The 16,950-nt window shown below is 34.6% G+C and overlaps 1 protein-coding gene across 8 annotated transcripts in view; it reads left to right on the top strand.

Moving 5' to 3' along the window:
• The window catches only part of DOCK7 (dedicator of cytokinesis 7), a 219,588-nt gene that overhangs the window by 190,795 nt on the left and 11,843 nt on the right, over window positions 1-16,950 (top strand). For 7 of the 8 annotated variants that reach the window (XM_072820523.1, XM_072820525.1, XM_072820522.1 and 4 more), the window contains 6 exons: window positions 911-1,042; window positions 10,077-10,211; window positions 11,745-11,834; window positions 11,951-12,187; window positions 12,545-12,688; window positions 14,310-14,416. In XM_072820523.1, the coding sequence (XP_072676624.1) occupies window positions 911-1,042; window positions 10,077-10,211; window positions 11,745-11,834; window positions 11,951-12,187; window positions 12,545-12,688; window positions 14,310-14,416 (845 nt within the window). Of the gene's footprint in view, window positions 1-910; window positions 1,043-2,557; window positions 2,612-10,076; window positions 10,212-11,744; window positions 11,835-11,950; window positions 12,188-12,544; window positions 12,689-14,309; window positions 14,417-16,950 lie in introns of those variants that run through there. The other variant, XM_072820529.1, reaches the window with a different exon arrangement.

Raw genomic sequence — 16,950 nt, 5'->3', positions numbered from 1 at the left:
TTCCCTGTTTTTCAACTAATCTGTTTAATCTGAATTACATTAATTATTGGGGCATTTTCATTACTGTATATATTTCACTATTACAGTTACAAGATTGCTTAAACTCCTGTGAACTTTTACTAGAAAATTTAAGCACCATATATTTATTCTTGGGAAAATATGTTTGTTGATTTGTAAGGTAACAGGAGCTTGGTGGCTCTTGGAAAGCATCTCTTTCTTCTTTCACTACGGCCACCAATCCATTAGTTAGGACAAGAAAATGGAATGGAAGTAAAAACACATGTTGTCCCTCACTCTGTTTATAGGCAGGGCAACACTTGGCTAGCCGTTGGCCAACTGGCCCCTAGTGGAATAAAATCTGGTAGTTCAGAAGCTTCTTAAATTTTGTGAAAGATCACTGATTTTTTCCCCCACAGAATATTTCCAATAAGATTTCCTGTGCCAATTTAATATTTTAGAAATATAAATAATTTTAGTTTGCTGGGATTCCACAGGGTTTCTGATATCTGTGATCAATGTAATAATTGAATTTCTTTTATTCCTTTGCTCAGAATTAACTTCTCCCATAGTTTATATGCATATGTAAGTACTCACACATACATACTAGTGAAGTAATTACTGGGTAGATAGCAGAATATTCAATTTAAATTATATATAAATTTAAATATGCATATATGTATTGCGTGCATGTTAAATATACACACACATATCCATCCATCTAGAGGAGACAGTGCATTGTGCAAAATTCTTTTTTTAAGCCTTAATAAAATTAAAAATTAGTGTTTGTTTTTATGTGCTATTGGGAAAGCTTTAGTGGTATTGCCTTAGTGGAAATATTTTGCATTCATAAATTGTAATTCTTTCATATTGATATAAGAGAAAACATTATCTTATAACATTATTCTTATAGGCTGGCATGTATGAAGCAGTCAATGAGGTTTACAAAGTACTTATTCCTATTCACGAAGCTAATCGGGATGCAAAGAAACTATCCACAATTCATGGTAAACTTCAAGAAGCATTCAGCAAAATTGTTCATCAGGTAATGACTGCAATTTCTAGCTTCAGTGTAAATGGAGAAAACTGTCTAAAAGCATTAGTGTTGCTTTGTACTGATGTCAAACTAGATCTGAGGAAATGACCATTTTAATCAGGTTACAAATGAACAATGTCAAAATGATGGTTCATGGCCAGAGCAAGATTCGTGAACAAAAAATGAATTTACCTAAAGTAGATCATGATCATCATAAACTTCCTACATAGTTTTTCTTCACTTTTTAAAAATTACTACTAGTTGGCAAGTTTTTAAAAATTGTGAGTTCTTTTCTGTTTTACAAGTTGGGTTAAAATTGTGAATCTGATTCTTAAGTTGATTTCTTTTGCTGCCAAAAAAGTTTTTATATGCTAGTTAGTTTTTTATTAAATGATATGAAAGAGTAATAAACTAATATTGTCAATGTTTTCAACTCAGCTTCAAATGTTTTTCCTGGATGTTCCATTCAATGATCCTTTAATATATTTCTAACATGAAAATAATATTTAGTGAAAATAATAAAACTGTTGTCTTGTGTTTATTCAATTATAATAGTATGATTTTAGTACTTGCTTATAGTTCATGGAATCCACATATTATCACCAAAATTAGAATCAAAATAAGGCTTGGTTTAAAAATGAATTAGACTACTAACAATTGATTTCCCTGAAACTAAATTTTTGGCTCTGTTAAATACTCTGAAATATCCTGTTGAGCCTCCTCTTTCCCCACCTTTCCCTTCCCTTCCCCGGGCTACCTGTGCTGTACCATCTGTACCATCTGCTGCTACCATCATCCAAGAAGGAAGTGGAATATTGATTATCCACTTTTGTATTCATTACTAGTCCTGCTATACTGTCTGTCAGCTTGACCTCTTCTTTCTTAACGTGGACTACACTGTTATGGATGAATTGATACAACCTGAAAAACTTTAATAGTCTATAAACAGGGCTGCTATACTGTTAAGCCAATATTTTATTGTCCTCCACTAAAACACTGAAGTTGCAAGAGATTTAGTAGGATTCATGATGGTAACAGGTGGATCTTTTTATAATCAGTTGTACCTACAGTGTCAGTTACATGTCAGATCTGAAACACCTGGAGCTAGTAGTTTGCAAGAGATTTTCCTCCATTTGTATCATGCACAGTTGAGCAAAATTGTGATTTTTGTTCCAGTTTACCCTGGGTAGTTCAATGATGCACAGCTCCCTTTAGTTAGAAGTCTAATTCAGACACATTAATAGAACACATAGCTGCCTCTTTTTCACCAAAATTTATAGTTTCCCTTATTAAAGTTTTTAAAAGATGAAATTTTAACTACTTAGGGTTTGAACAAGCAATTTATGAAATTATCACAGATCTAATGTGAAAGAATATGGTGTTACAATATCCTGCTGTCTTCTATTCATGGGGAAGAATTTATGGTATATGGTGCCTTACACTGCTAAAGTTCCTTTGGCCTTTTTTTGTTCTTTTAAAACAGTTTTTTTTATGACTTGCCCTTTTTTACTTTTTATTATACAGAGTACTGGCTGGGAGGTAGGTAATGTTTTAGTTAGTTAAAGACACTAATAGATTGATTTGATCAGATTTCTTATGCCAATGCTTTGCCCACATGTGCTAGCTGTGGGCATTCTGTTGCTATCTGCTATCAACTGAATTCATTAACCAAAGAAATTTTGTTAAAATACCATAAGTTATTTTAAGCAATTTATTATTAAGAGGTTGTAGGCAGTGCATGGAAATTCATGTTACGCTAATGAGATTCTTTGGTAAATGAGCCACTTTGTCATCACTTTAGTTTGTTTTTACCCTTTGAAGCATTTTCTTTCATCAATATTTACACACAGATTTCTTTTTTTAACCATATTGTTTCACCTCATTTTACAGAGGTCGATTTATGTGTTATTGCTCAGAGGTATAAATAGCAAATACCATATTTCATCTGATCAAAGACGCCAACAATTGTTAGACATACCATTATTTTATATGCCTTTAAGAAAGAAAAGGAAACATTAAAGCACAACATCCTATCAGTTGAGAGGTGAATGCTAACTACAGAGATATTAAAATGTGGGCCAAAAAAATGTGCGTCTTAGAATTGATGAAATAATGTGTTGATTTGATGTTAAGTCACGTCACCTTGCATATGATAAGCACTACTGAGGAAAGACATTCACTTGATCATTTAAATTTTTTTGATGGAAAAAAAAAATAAAAAAAAAAAAATAAATAAATAAATTTTTTTGATGGGAGAGATGGAGACTGGGAGAACATGAAATTTACTTTGAACTCCGATGCTGAGTCTGATAATTCCTGTTGAATGAAGACTACATATGCTTCCTTTTATGTAGGAGGTAGGCTTGTGAAAACTTACATATGAATCAAATTTTACCTGAAAAAAGGCCAGAAAGATTTGATTGCTATTGTTTTAAATCTTTCTGTAAAGGAAAGAATTTTGTACAATGTGCCCTAATTTATTTGGATGAGGTGAAGCAGGGTATTATTAATAAACCAGGTTTATTTTAAGCTAGGTATATTTTAAAGTTGTCTGCTTTGCCTCTCACTTTGAGGTCACTTTATATTGGCTCAACAGCTTAACCTTTCTGTGGTTTTGCACTGCGGTCCTTACTTGGGGACCCAGATAGAAAACTTCAGGAATAAATGTTACTACTGTGTTTCTTCCATTCCTTAATTAGTCCCTGCCTTTTGCTTTTTTTCTGATGAAGTCAGTAAATGTACATCTACCTTAACTCTCTAGATTCAGTGTATATGACTATTAATATCAATATAAAATTATTCATTTTTGTGGCTCAGTTAAGAGATTACAGAAAGAGACTTGCCATGGTTAATCTATGAGTGGTAAAGGTCCTTATGGATTTCCTAACATGAAATGAAATTAGCTGAAAAGTAGGCATGAAGGAAGATATATTGAAACCTCTGAGCAGTTTATTACTAGTCTGCTTGGTGCTAAATCGACCCCTGAAAGGTATAACTTTCACTGGTTATGACATTAATATCATTCTGTCGTCATGTTTACTGCATGGTAAAAGTCGCACAGACTTTTTCTGTTTATATTCTTGTCACTACCTTTCACTGGACTTTTAGCTTTGTAGCTTCTCAAATTGTTGCACGTTTGTTTTTTGCTTTTCCCTTGTAAAACTTAAATGGATGCTTGCATTTTAAAAATGTGTTTGCCACCATTTGCTGCTTATTTGTTTTGAAATTTCCCTAATTAAAATGCTTTCTGTTTTCTCTTCTCTCTTGCCCCTGGTTGCTGACCCTACTCCCTACTTTTACTATTGTCTATTGTGGTAAGTTCCTATCTTGTGAATATTTTTCTTTTTGACTCTGGGAAAACTTCAGTAATTTTGTTTTTTTCTAAAAGCTTTATTTCCTAGCTAATCCCCTAGTATTCTCAAAGAACTCTTACTGGTTTAATATCGAGTAAGGATAACTTATCCATTGTAGAAAGATTCTTTGAATTGATTACTCACTACCTAACTTACAGGAAAAGCCCTTTTGAGCTTATATATTAGCAGTGTATTTCATTTTTCTTTATGCTTTTTGATTGGGTACAAATTATTTGAGTTGGCAAAGCTTTTGAGCGGTGTGTATATATGTGTGTGTATATAAGATAACTCTAAAACTTGACACTTAGCAATTTGGTGAAGTATTTACTATGCAAAAGAACAGATCAGGTACCCATAACAGATTGTGGTGCCTGTTACCTGCTCTGCTAGTTTCAGTACCTTAATGGCTATTTAGTGTCCACCTTTATTTTCTCTTTTCCCAAGCCCATTTTTTTTTCTTGCAATAATAGGAAACAAAGTGTATTTTAATCATTTCTTTCTTAATGATTGCATTTTTAAAGTATTTTTAGGAAAAGAGAAATACTGAATTTCTGTATGGAAATTTTTATACTGATCTCATATTTTGTGTGTTTCATTTTTAAAAGAAGCATTTATCCATGTATGCAACAGTGATCAATTTCAGAAATAGATTAATTCAAGTGTAGAATTTTCAGAATAATCAATCCCCAAATATTGTGTCCAGTCATGTGACACTGTCTCCATTTCTTTTTCTTCAAAGATGACATGTTTCTTCAAAGGGGATATCACTACCATATTAGGTATATCTTATAATTTCCAGAAAGGCTGGAGAAGATGGGCTTATTAGCTTTGTGAAGCTAAACTCTTCCTGCTGGACCACTAAAGAAAAATGGGGTACCCTAACTTTTCAGATTGAACTATACAAAAGGGCTATATCTTAACTCTTGTCACTGGGCTTAATAGACATGAATATGAGGCAGTATTTTGTTTTTTATATGCTCAGAAGTACTAGCCATAGTTTTGGTGCAGTGGTTTCTGTTGAATTCTTTTGTTTTAATCCATACTGAGGCTAAGTAAGATAAATTAACTCATCTAAGCAAGAAAAGATGGAACAAAATTAGAAACAGCAATAAAATGGAGGTGAGGGGACTCTCTGAAATAAGAGAATGGGGAAAAAAAAATCTCCCAAAGAAAAGAAAGAAAGAAAAAGGAAAAAAAATTCCAAGAACATAGTCTTTACCTCAGGAATGTTAAGCCAGATATAAAGAAGGTTAAGGAAAATACAATAGTTGGGAAGAATTTTCTTATCTCCAGGAGGAGATACTTTTTGGGTAGTTGGTGACTCCCTGATAATTGGTATAGACCCATGACTGTGCAACTGATGATGCTGTACCTCTTATTGTGTTCTGCCCTTTATGCTACTTTTCAGAAAAAGAAAGACATGGGCAGCAAAATGTACTATGTAGATGATATTAGATGTGATTTCTTCTTCCTAGACTATATGACATGTAATGGTTAAAACTGAACTTCTGATAAGAAATGTAGGAGGGTGTATCTTAGAAGAATATATTTCATAGATCAGCCACCAAACTGATTTTTCCTTTAGAGTATAGAGGACAGTGTTGTAATAAAGAGAAAGACAAACATAGGGTGGGAGGTACCCATTAATTCTCAAAGGACTTACTCAGGGAAATTCTCAAGGAAAATATCAGAGTGTTTGTATATCAGTATTGAGAGTATGGGAATTTTCATAGCTTAATTAAGAACTTGGACTTCCGGTGTCAAATATATTGGTGTTTAACTCTCAGCCCCACCACTGATTAACGGTATAACCTTGGACAAGTTACTTTTATTCATCTATAAAATGAGGGTGAAAAAATGGTACCTACTTTATAGTTGTGATAAGAATTAATAATACATGGAAAGGAGATAACAGTGTCTAGCACATAGTAAGTAGTTTTAAAATGTTGGAGATTATTATTTTTATTGTTGTTACTGTAACATCATCATCATCATCATCATCATCATCATCACTACTTGAAATCTTAACACAATTGGGCTAATGAAATCTAAGAGGTGTTATGTTCCCAAGTTGATGTCTACGACTAACTAAAGTGATAAAAGTGTTTGTGTTCTATAGGAGAAAGATCCAGTAGAAGAGGAGGGAGATTACCACTGTGTGAAATACTAGTATGTCTATCTAGAAATCAATTACTTTGAAGGAAGCATAGCAGAAACAATTGGGTGAGGATAAAAGAAGTTTTAGTAGTGATGTCATTGTAGAACTAAACCAGTTCAACGAAATGTTCTTGCTAAATAAACATAATAAAATTAGAAAAGATTTGAGATCCATTCATCCTAAGACATTTTGGACGTTAGAGACATGGAGAGATGAGTAGATGGGTTTCCTTGTCTGGGACATGATCTCCTCACCCACAAGATGGCAAAATCAGTAGGTAGAACTGCTAAGGAAGAATAAATTGGAGTGTGTGAATGATAGGAAATTCAGAAAGAATTCATGACAGTAAGGAAAGTTAATGCTAGAAAAATACAGGCTAGATTTTAGGAAAGTAGAAAACAAGTGTCATCTTGGGTCTAAAACTCTGATGAGGAAAGAAGATAAAGTGATATTTTTCTTGAGGGAGAAGCTATAACGATTATGCGTTCATGAGCATGATAGAGTTGGTGATTTTGCACTAGAGAACTTTTTGTAGATTGTAAATTAATTTACTCAAACTCTTAGCCTGCCTTCTGCTCTTTCCCCCACTCCAGTGCACACATAGTCATTCTCAATTCCAGTAACTCCTTAGAGTTACCTCTCTGATCTACACCATTTTGCCTCTTGCACACTCCCTTTCAACTACACTGGCCACCTTCCTGTTCTTCAAACATACCTATCCTAGAGGCTGTGCACTGGCTTCTTTCTTCTGCCTGGAATGCTGTTCTCCAGAGATCCACATAAATAATTCTCACACTTCCTTCACATCTTTGCTGAGATGTCATCTTTTGGTGAGACCTACCCTGACCATGCTCTTTGTCGCTTTTGTTCACCGATTTATCATAGCTGTCTAGAACAGTTTGCTGACATATTTTAGGCGCTCAATAAATACATGAATGGATGAATGGTTTCCCTCACATTCTGTTACATGGCTTTCTAACTTCTTTTTTTTTTTCCTTTTTTTTCCCCTCTCTGCTGAAATGTTTTCCTTCCTTCCCACATCCAGTTAGCCATTCTTTTGAGTTGTAGAACCCTGTGTGTCATCTCTTCTGTGACCTGGGTCCAGCAAGATTGATCTTTCCTTTTTTGATACCACTTTTTATTATAGTATATAACCTTTATATTGTAATTATTTGAGTATATATCCTTTACTTTCTTGAGGAGCCAAGTCTTTTCATTTTTATTTTATTACTGAGGATGAGCAATGTCTAGCACGTTATAAGCACTCAGTAATTTTTTTTCCTTGAATTGAATGTTAGTATGGAAAGTAAATAAGAGCTTAGATAAGTGCTTAGTAACTAGTTATAAGCTGCATTAATAAAATCCAAGTTCCTATCGAGGGAGGCAGTGAGTCCCCTGACCCCTGCACTGCTCAGATCAGATCCGCATTATCGTGTTTGTTTCTGGGATGCCACTTTTTGAAAGGTAGCATTTAAAAACTAAAAATAAGAGATGCCTGGTGGCTCAGCAGGACACCTGGGTGCCTCAGCAGTTTAGCGCCTGCCTTCAGCCCAGGGCATGATGCTGGGGTCCTGGGATCGAGTCCCACATCAGGCTCCCTGCATGGAGCCTGCTTCTCCCTCTGCCTGTGACTCTGCCTCTCTCTGAGTCTCATGAATAAATAAATAAAATATTTAAAAAAATAAAAACTAAAACTAAAAAAATTAATAAAATGCAAACAAGATAGTAATTCCTATCATATAAAGATGATTGAGAACTGGAAAATTTAGCTAAGGGAAACAAATCCTAATAGCAGTCTTGAAATATTTAAAAGGTCACAATATTAAAGATTTGGAATGGTGTTTTAAAAAACGTTGGACACCTGAGAGTTTAGCCAGATTAACAAAATTTAATATTTGTGGTTTCTAAAAGTAGAAATGTATATGTATATATGTGTATAACATTTTTGAAACATAACAAGGTTTTAATTTTTCTCAAATCCCATTTTTATTTTCCATGCAGTGCCTTCATTCCTTGATTAGTTATCAAAATTTGCTGTTATATTGTTTCATTGGCTTATGGATGGTTTTAATCAGAATTTTGATGGAATACCTTTTTTTTAGAGAGATTTCAATTGCTAAAGGAACTCAGTTAATTTTTATACTTGTTAAATTTTTAAATAACTGAAAAAAATTTAGATTAGAAACTTAAATTTTTTTTAAGCTCCAAAGGCATCTTTTTCTTCAAAACTTTCTCTCTCCTGGATAGAAATGTAGGGATATTTTTCATCACTGTACTTTTTTTTTTTCTGTTATAAAACTAGTAAATTAAAGATCAGAGTTTCCCATTTTGCTTAATGATCTGTTTCATTTGTGACTTACTTTACATATCCTTTAGCCTTTCCAGGAAGAACTCAATATAGGAAAACTAAGTGTGAGACAGATTAGGCTTAAAGAGAATTCAGAGGTTTTTAAATACTTATGTGTGGCTGTATATATAGGCACTACCACAGAATCCTTCTGAAATATCTTAAGTGTTGTTGTTTTTTTAAAGATTTGTTTATTTTAGAGAGCATGGAGGGGAGGGACAGAGGGAGACAGAGAATCTTAAACAAACCCAACTCAGACCTCTATATGATGACCCTGAGATCAAGATCTGAGCTGAAACCAAGAGTCAGACACTAAACGGACTGTGCCACCCAGGCGCCCCCTTCTGAAACATCTTTGTAAATAAATTGTAAAAATTACATGGAAAGCTTCCAAATATTTTATCTTTATTAAAGGGATTTGTTCTCAAATGCACTAAGAGTTCAGATGGTCTTAGTGTACTTTGTACTTGAATGTGTGGTTAATTTATGCAGGAAGTGGTTTGGGGACTTTAACCAACCTGTGTCAAATTTTTTTCATTTTATGTTTCATTCATGCATTTTCCCCTTTCTGTTTCATTTTTTTTGTCACTCTTCCACATATAAGTATTTTTATTGACAGTCGGGGACCCATTGTAAATTGATTGCTTCAGGGCTTCTGGATGGTCTTGACATTTTCTGACTGTCTCCTGTATGCCAGGCACTATATACTTGGCTCCTAACTTTTATGATGTCACTTATTAATGTATAAAGATTATATAAAGGCAAGTGCTAACTAAAAATGTTAGTGTTGTTTTTAAATTTAACTTTATTTAGTATGCTATAATTTCAGAGTAATTAAGACACAGTTCATATTATACTAAGCATCTTTTCTTGCAATAAGGAAAATAAGTTAATTTATCTCAACAGTGTAGGGAATTAAAAACCTAGACCAATTCTGAAAAACATACACTATATGTGATTTAGTCACTTGATAAAAACTAACTACATAATGTTATTTGTTAGAAATAATGGAAAAGAAACATTTACTTTGTTTTTACCTTCATTTGAGAAATAATAAAATATTTTAATTTTGAATGAAATCTTTTTGCAATGTGTTAAGAATTTTATGCTATAGCAATGTAAATAAACATAATGTGAGGGGAAAAAACCCTTTGTATTAAAGTTTTTTAATTTTCCTACACCTAGGATGGTAAGCGGATGTTTGGCACCTATTTTCGTGTTGGTTTTTATGGAACCAAGTTTGGGGATTTGGATGAACAGGAATTTGTTTACAAGGAGCCTGCAATAACCAAACTTGCAGAGATCTCTCACAGATTGGAGGTGAATGCTGTGGTAGTTTGTAAATGTCATCTTTAATTTGTATTCTCTATGATGAATAGACTTTCAGATCCAGATCAAATCATTTAATAAACCAGATCCTGCCAAATAAAAGAATTAAGGATGTTTTGATAGGTATAGTAATAGTCTTTCAAATCCTTCAAATCTTTTATGGCAACAGTAAAATAATATTAACTCTTTTTTTGAAAGCTTTGTTTTCACACATATTTTTAGAAACCCCAACATCCTTCAGAACTACTGTGATATACAGAGAAATGTATAGTAGTATCTACGTTTTACAGAAAAAGACATAAAGAGTTAAGTAGCAATTAATGATGGAATTGGAACTAGAACCCCAATAAATTTCTGACCCAAGCTCATTACCTGTTTGGTCTGATTTCCATTGAAATTCCTTTAGAAATTAAAAGCCTAAAATCATATCCTGAAAACACTTCTTAGGATTCCTTAACCTTTATAACTCCTTCATTTTCACCATAATGGTTAATTTTCATGTTTATGAGGTTTACCAATCTTCTCTGCCATATGCAGTTATTCTTTCCAGCCTTTCTTTATTGTTTTTATTCAAAATGCAGTCGGACCAGAAGCACTGGCATCATCTAGGAGATTGAAATGTTGAATCTCAGATCGCACCCCAGATAGTCTGAATCAAATCTCTGTTTTAACAAGATCCCCTAGTGAATTTGTATTCACATAAGAGTTTGAGAAGCCATGTTCTGGGCTTGTTTTAATTCTCAGCTCCTACTTACTTCTTGAATGTTATATTCTTATTGGTGCCTTCTGGGCTCACCTTCCATAAAGTGGCTTGAAGGGTGACTTTTTATTTTTCAGGAGCTAAGTAAGTGTTGGGAAATATTGAGGCAGTATTTTCCAAATTTATTCAATTGTAAAAATTATCTTTGAGGGAAGAGTAGGGGTTTTCCTTTGAAGGTAGAGATTTAATGTTTCCCGTTGAATAGCTCCATTTGTTGCCCATGCTGCTAGTCAGTGTTCTATAGAAAAGTCACTATATTCGTGACAGGCTTGTGTTTTCAAAATTTAAACCAGTGTATAAAACTTTCAGCAGATCAATTATTTTATTTGAAAATTCTGGAATATTAAATCATTCATAAAAATAAATGTTGGTTCATTGACCTATGTCTACAAGAAATCAGGCCTTATCAAACTCAATAAAAATAAGATCCTATATATCAAAGGTACCAGATTTCTTTTGTCTCTGCCTTCTGTTCCTTTTTTGTTTTTCTTGAGGACTTCTTATGGAATCTTGTACTTCTGTTAGAGAAAATTGTTCTTCAATTTTGTGTTAAAATGAGTAGATGGAAATAATATCAAATAAGTAGGCTAAATGTAATTTTTGTGAACCTAAATAATTACATTGTAAATTATTCAGATGGTTGTATAAGATGTATTAAGATCTGCCACTAAGTGGCCTAATTTTGCTCAGAAATCTCCCTCAGAAGCCTTCTCTGTTCTCCATTAATGTTAACTTCATGTAAAAGGTTTTTTTCCTCTTTGTAGGGATTTTATGGAGAAAGATTTGGAGAGGATGTGGTTGAAGTAATCAAGGACTCTAATCCTGTAGACAAGTGTAAATTAGATCCTAACAAGGTATGGTTGATTAGACCGAGAGCCACCTAGGTGTATCTCTGAGCCTGTGATTTTGTGGGAGAAGGGCTAACCGATGATTTAACATTGAGAAAATGAAGGGCTTTTTTCTTTCCCAGGCATATATTCAGATTACCTATGTGGAACCATACTTTGATACATATGAGATGAAGGACAGAATCACCTATTTTGACAAAAATTACAATCTTCGCCGTTTCATGTACTGTACACCCTTCACTTTAGATGGCCGTGCCCATGGGGAACTTCATGAACAATTCAAACGGAAGACCATTCTGACTACTTCTCATGCCTTTCCTTATATTAAGACAAGGGTCAATGTCACTCACAAAGAAGAGGTAAGTCCACAAATGGGGAAATAGGATTAGTGAAATAAATAAACTTGGAATCATGTAAGAACAGTATAGATGTAGCATTATGGACCTCCCCTTACATGACAGCATACTAGAACTTTACCCACTTTTGAGTCATTAACTTTGGCTTCTTTTCTAAATCTGTAGTTTACCCTTAGCTTCTGCTTTAAAAGGCTGGTGCTCCCCCCCACCCCCACCCCATTTTGGGACCCAGAGTTTGGAGTTCTATTATTAGAAAACCGTTTATAGTTGGTCTCCACTTTTTAAAAATTTGATTATATATAAAGCTCATTAAATAGTTTTCAATCAGTACACTGGCCTAATAGAAGTTATTTCACCCAGATCATCTTAACCCCAATTGAAGTTGCTATTGAAGACATGCAAAAAAAGACCCAGGAGTTGGCATTTGCAACACACCAGGATCCTGCAGACCCCAAAATGCTTCAGATGGTACTCCAGGGGTCTGTAGGTACAACAGTGAATCAGGTTAGTGCTTTTTGCTAGTGCTCCATGGTATCGGTCATAAATGGAATTGGGAATGATTTTGTGATTATGTTTCACAAAGATGATGAGTGTTAGATTAAGTGGAAAAAGGTATGTTTTAGGAGTGGTTTGCAAAAGGCATGAGGTATAGATGAAGATAGACCTGAAAAAAATTTTTAAGATTTTTATTTATTTGTCAGAGTGAGAGAGTACAAGCAGGGGGAGCAGCAGAGGGAGAGGGAGAGGGAGAAGTAAACCGCAACCCACCACCCCACCCCCGAGCAGAGAGCCTGAGGTGGGGCTCGATCCTAGGATCCCAGGATCATGACCTGAGCCAAAGGCGGATTTCCAACACACTGAGCCACCCAGGTGTCCAAAACAAAAATCTTTTTAGTATAATCACAGTTTTTAAGGTTTTCATGCCTGCCCTCTATACTGCCTATATTTTTCTACCAATCTGTTCTTAAACATTCTATTAAGAAGGAATTGAGTCACTTAAAATGGACTTTCCTTTAAAACCTTGTACTTAAAGAACATGATCTAAAAAGGTCTTGTTTTCAGAGCTACATTTATACATGTGAATACCCACTTCCTGAGGTACTCCTTGATGTTATCTTCTCCAGATCTCCTTCACAGTGAGTCATGAAGAAATAAGTAATATGGAATCACTTTGAAAGTTTTAATAATATATGTACATAAGATATTATTGTTGCTTTGTCATATGCAGATTTTAGAAGCCCTTGCCATTATCTCCTTGTAATCGGTTCATTCAGATTCTCTTGCTGATAATTAGAGAATATTTCAGGGTGAGGGAAAATCCAGAAGGGCTTCAAGTAAGAATTCATATTATATATTTTACCTATATTTTAGGCTAAAAGAAACAAAGCCAGAAAGTGCCCTACTGAAAACTTAAATAAATATTTTAATACACCTTACCCTTAAAAACATACATGATTTGGGGGCTTTACTTCCAAATGATGTAACATTCACAAGGAGTCATCTTTAGCTTGCAGTATTAGAACACATTTGGAATACTGAGGGAAGCTGTTTTGGGAGAATCAAGTATCTAATAACCGGTGGTTTGACACAACTGATTGCATCCAGGATAAATTAAGGAATGTAAAAAATACAAGGCAAAATGCATTGTTGGATACAGTAGTTCTTGAACTCCTACCCTTTTCATTGAAAAATAAACTAATTAATTTAATTACAGTACCTAAGAATATAGATTTGGCATTAGGAGAAGCTAAAAATATATTGCCAGAATCTGTGAGGTGTTGTTATTTTTTTAAGATTTATTTACTTATTTTAGAGAGAGAATGCACATGCATGAGGTACGGAGGGGAAGAGGAATTGGGGTGGGGGGGGGATCTCAAGCAGACTGCCCATGAGCACACACAGCCCAAAGTGGGGCTTGATCTCATGACCCTGAGATCATGACCTAAGCTGAACACTTAACCAACTGAGCCACCCAGGTGCCCTGAGAGGTTTTAATATAGGCATAGACATGTATGGGTTAAGCTTAAATGAAGCTATCTCAGTGCTAAGAAAAAATCATTTGGGTAATTCTTCCTCTGATTTTAGAGAAGACAAAAACACACTTGTTTATTTTCTTATTTTACAGGGGCCTTTGGAGGTTGCCCAAGTTTTTCTGTCTGAAATACCCAGTGACCCAAAACTCTTCAGACATCATAATAAACTGCGACTGTGCTTCAAAGATTTTACTAAAAGGTACTCAAGGTTTCCTGTATAAAGACCCTGAAAGAGTTTTCAAAAATGGTATGAGGGTCTTAAGGGAATATTGAAAAGAACTATTGAAAAGAGAAAATCTAGGAAAGTGTCTCAGAATGAGGCACAACTTATGCATAACTTCCTTCAGGGTGTATATACATGTCCCCCCACCTCTAATACTCTATATTGCTGTATTTTTAATTTTAAAGATTAGAAAAGCCTTTGGTCAGAATTTTTTTAACATGAGACTATTATTAGACTATTCAGCTATTTAACCTGAGAGTTATTATTTATTGTGAACCTTCAGTGTTAAAGTTTTTGCTTCCCTTACATCAGGAAACACAAAAGCAGCAAACTTGAAAGCAGAAAATTTGTGTTCAAATCTTGTCTTTGTCATTGTGTGTCCTATTCCAGGTCACTTAATTTCTGTGATACTCCCATTTTCTAATCTATGAAATAAGGATAATAATAATCTACTTCCACAGGGAGGTTGTGCAAGTTAGGTGAAATAATATATGGGTATATCAGGGTCCCCTCTAGGCCCTCAGTTTTAAGGATTTGCTAGGAGCACTCACAGGACTCAGCATATAGTTGTAGTCTCCACTGTGACTGATTACTATGAGAAGGGACAAAGTGAAACCCTTAAAGGGAAAAGGCACAGTATGTGAAGTCTGGGGGAATCCAGGTGTAGGCCCCAAAATCCTCTCACAGGGGATTCACATAGGAGCTCGACTCCTCCAGCAGTGAGCTAGGATAGCATGTGCGAAATGTTGTCTACCCAGAAGCTCAGTAGAGAATCAATGCCAGGATTGTTGTTGGGGGCTTTCACATAAGCACCTTCTCCCTGACAGGCATCAAAATTCCAGAGTCCCAGAATGAAAGCAGGTGTTTACCATAAGCCATAATGTTTGTATGAATAGTGGAGGCACAGTGAGATCCAATCTTACCTTCAGGGAATGTTTATGTCCCAAAAATCAAACTCCCAGACAGTGGTACCCAAGGGCCAGCCTTGCAAATAGACCTTCAAAGGATAACAATCTCAGGCCTGCAGTTAACTCTTCTCTACAAAGATAATAAATACTTGGTACATTATAGATATGTGTTCAGTAAGTATTAAATTTTGAAACAACAGGAAAAAACAGTAATTTATCAACTTGATCCTGATTCCTGTTTTACCAAAACTAAAAGCACAAGAGAAAGAAAGGTTAGTTTTACATGGTGATGGCAGGGAAGATTTTATACCGGGTTTGGCATTTGATATGAACCTTGAAGGATGGATATTAGCTTTTCAGGTAGAAACAAGAAGGCAGGGTATACTAAATAGAAAAGAAAAACCAGCATGAGCCAAGTTCGGAGACTCTTCTGAGAAAGGTGAATAGTCTAATGAAGCTGGAACCATAGATTCTGTAAAGATAACCAGTCAAATACTGGGTAAATCGACTGGGATTAGATTATAGGAGCCTTGTGTACCATTAAGTAAATTGTCACCTAGGAAAGCAGCATCAGAACCCAGTTTTGGACTCCCTGTTGTGATTTCTCTTATCAGAGCATTCACTGAACAGCTTTATCAGGTAGAAATAATTTTACATCAGTTTTGTCATCAGAAAATTATGAGGAATGCTAACATGTTCAAGTATTTTAAATTTCCTCTGTTCTCATTGCAATTGCTATCATGAATTCCTATCATTTTCTCCTGCCTGAACATGGTGACTATCTTTTAAAAGGCTTCAAAAAGCTTCATTGGAAATCCAAGATTCCAGAATCTGATTATTGGTCTAGACTACCTTCCAAGTTTGGTTTTAGGAAACATGCTTCTGCTGTATGGAGCAGATGAATTATGGTAGTAAAATAAAGAAATTACTTTATACTTGTAGTATGGACTGATTTCTAGCATTAATTTTATTATTAGGGAAGTTTCAGATAACAACCAAAAACACCCTGCCATCTTTGAGTGCCAGATGATCTTGGAACAAAACATGCTTCTTTAGGTATAGACAGGTACTTCTTTTCTTGCTGTTTTGACTATATTTTTTTTTCTTTTTAAGATTTTATTTATCTGAGAGAGAGAGGAGGAGAGAGAAAGAGCATGAGTATAGGGGAGGGCAGAGAAAGAAGGAGAAGCAGACTCCCACTGAGTAGGGAACCCAATGTGAGGCTTTATTCCAGGACCCTGAGATCATGACCTGAACTGAAGGCAGATGCTTAACCATCTGAGCCACCTAGGTGCCCCATTTTGTTTGACTACATTCTAAATCACATGTCCTCTTCCTTGTGTATATTGATGATAAGGTGATGAATTTCAGTAGTCTGCTGGTCTCTAAGTATTACCAACTGTAGAAAAGTTTTCTTTTTAAATGACAAAAAGGCAAAAAAAAAAACATAATATAAACCTTATCAAGAAAGTTACAGCATTTTTTATTATTTATTACTTTGTTAAAGTCATGCTATCTTTTTTATTTTTGTGTTACCTTTCATTTTTTTATATCAGCATGCATATATATTTATAAAATTCACTTACAATGTACATATAGTCT

Source organism: Canis lupus, chromosome 3, assembly GCF_048164855.1.
Source record: "Canis lupus baileyi chromosome 3, mCanLup2.hap1, whole genome shotgun sequence".
NCBI classification, from domain to species: Eukaryota; Metazoa; Chordata; class Mammalia; order Carnivora; family Canidae; genus Canis; species Canis lupus.
The sequence above is the reverse complement of the archived record's forward strand: the minus strand, read 5'-3'. Positions and strand labels throughout refer to the sequence as shown.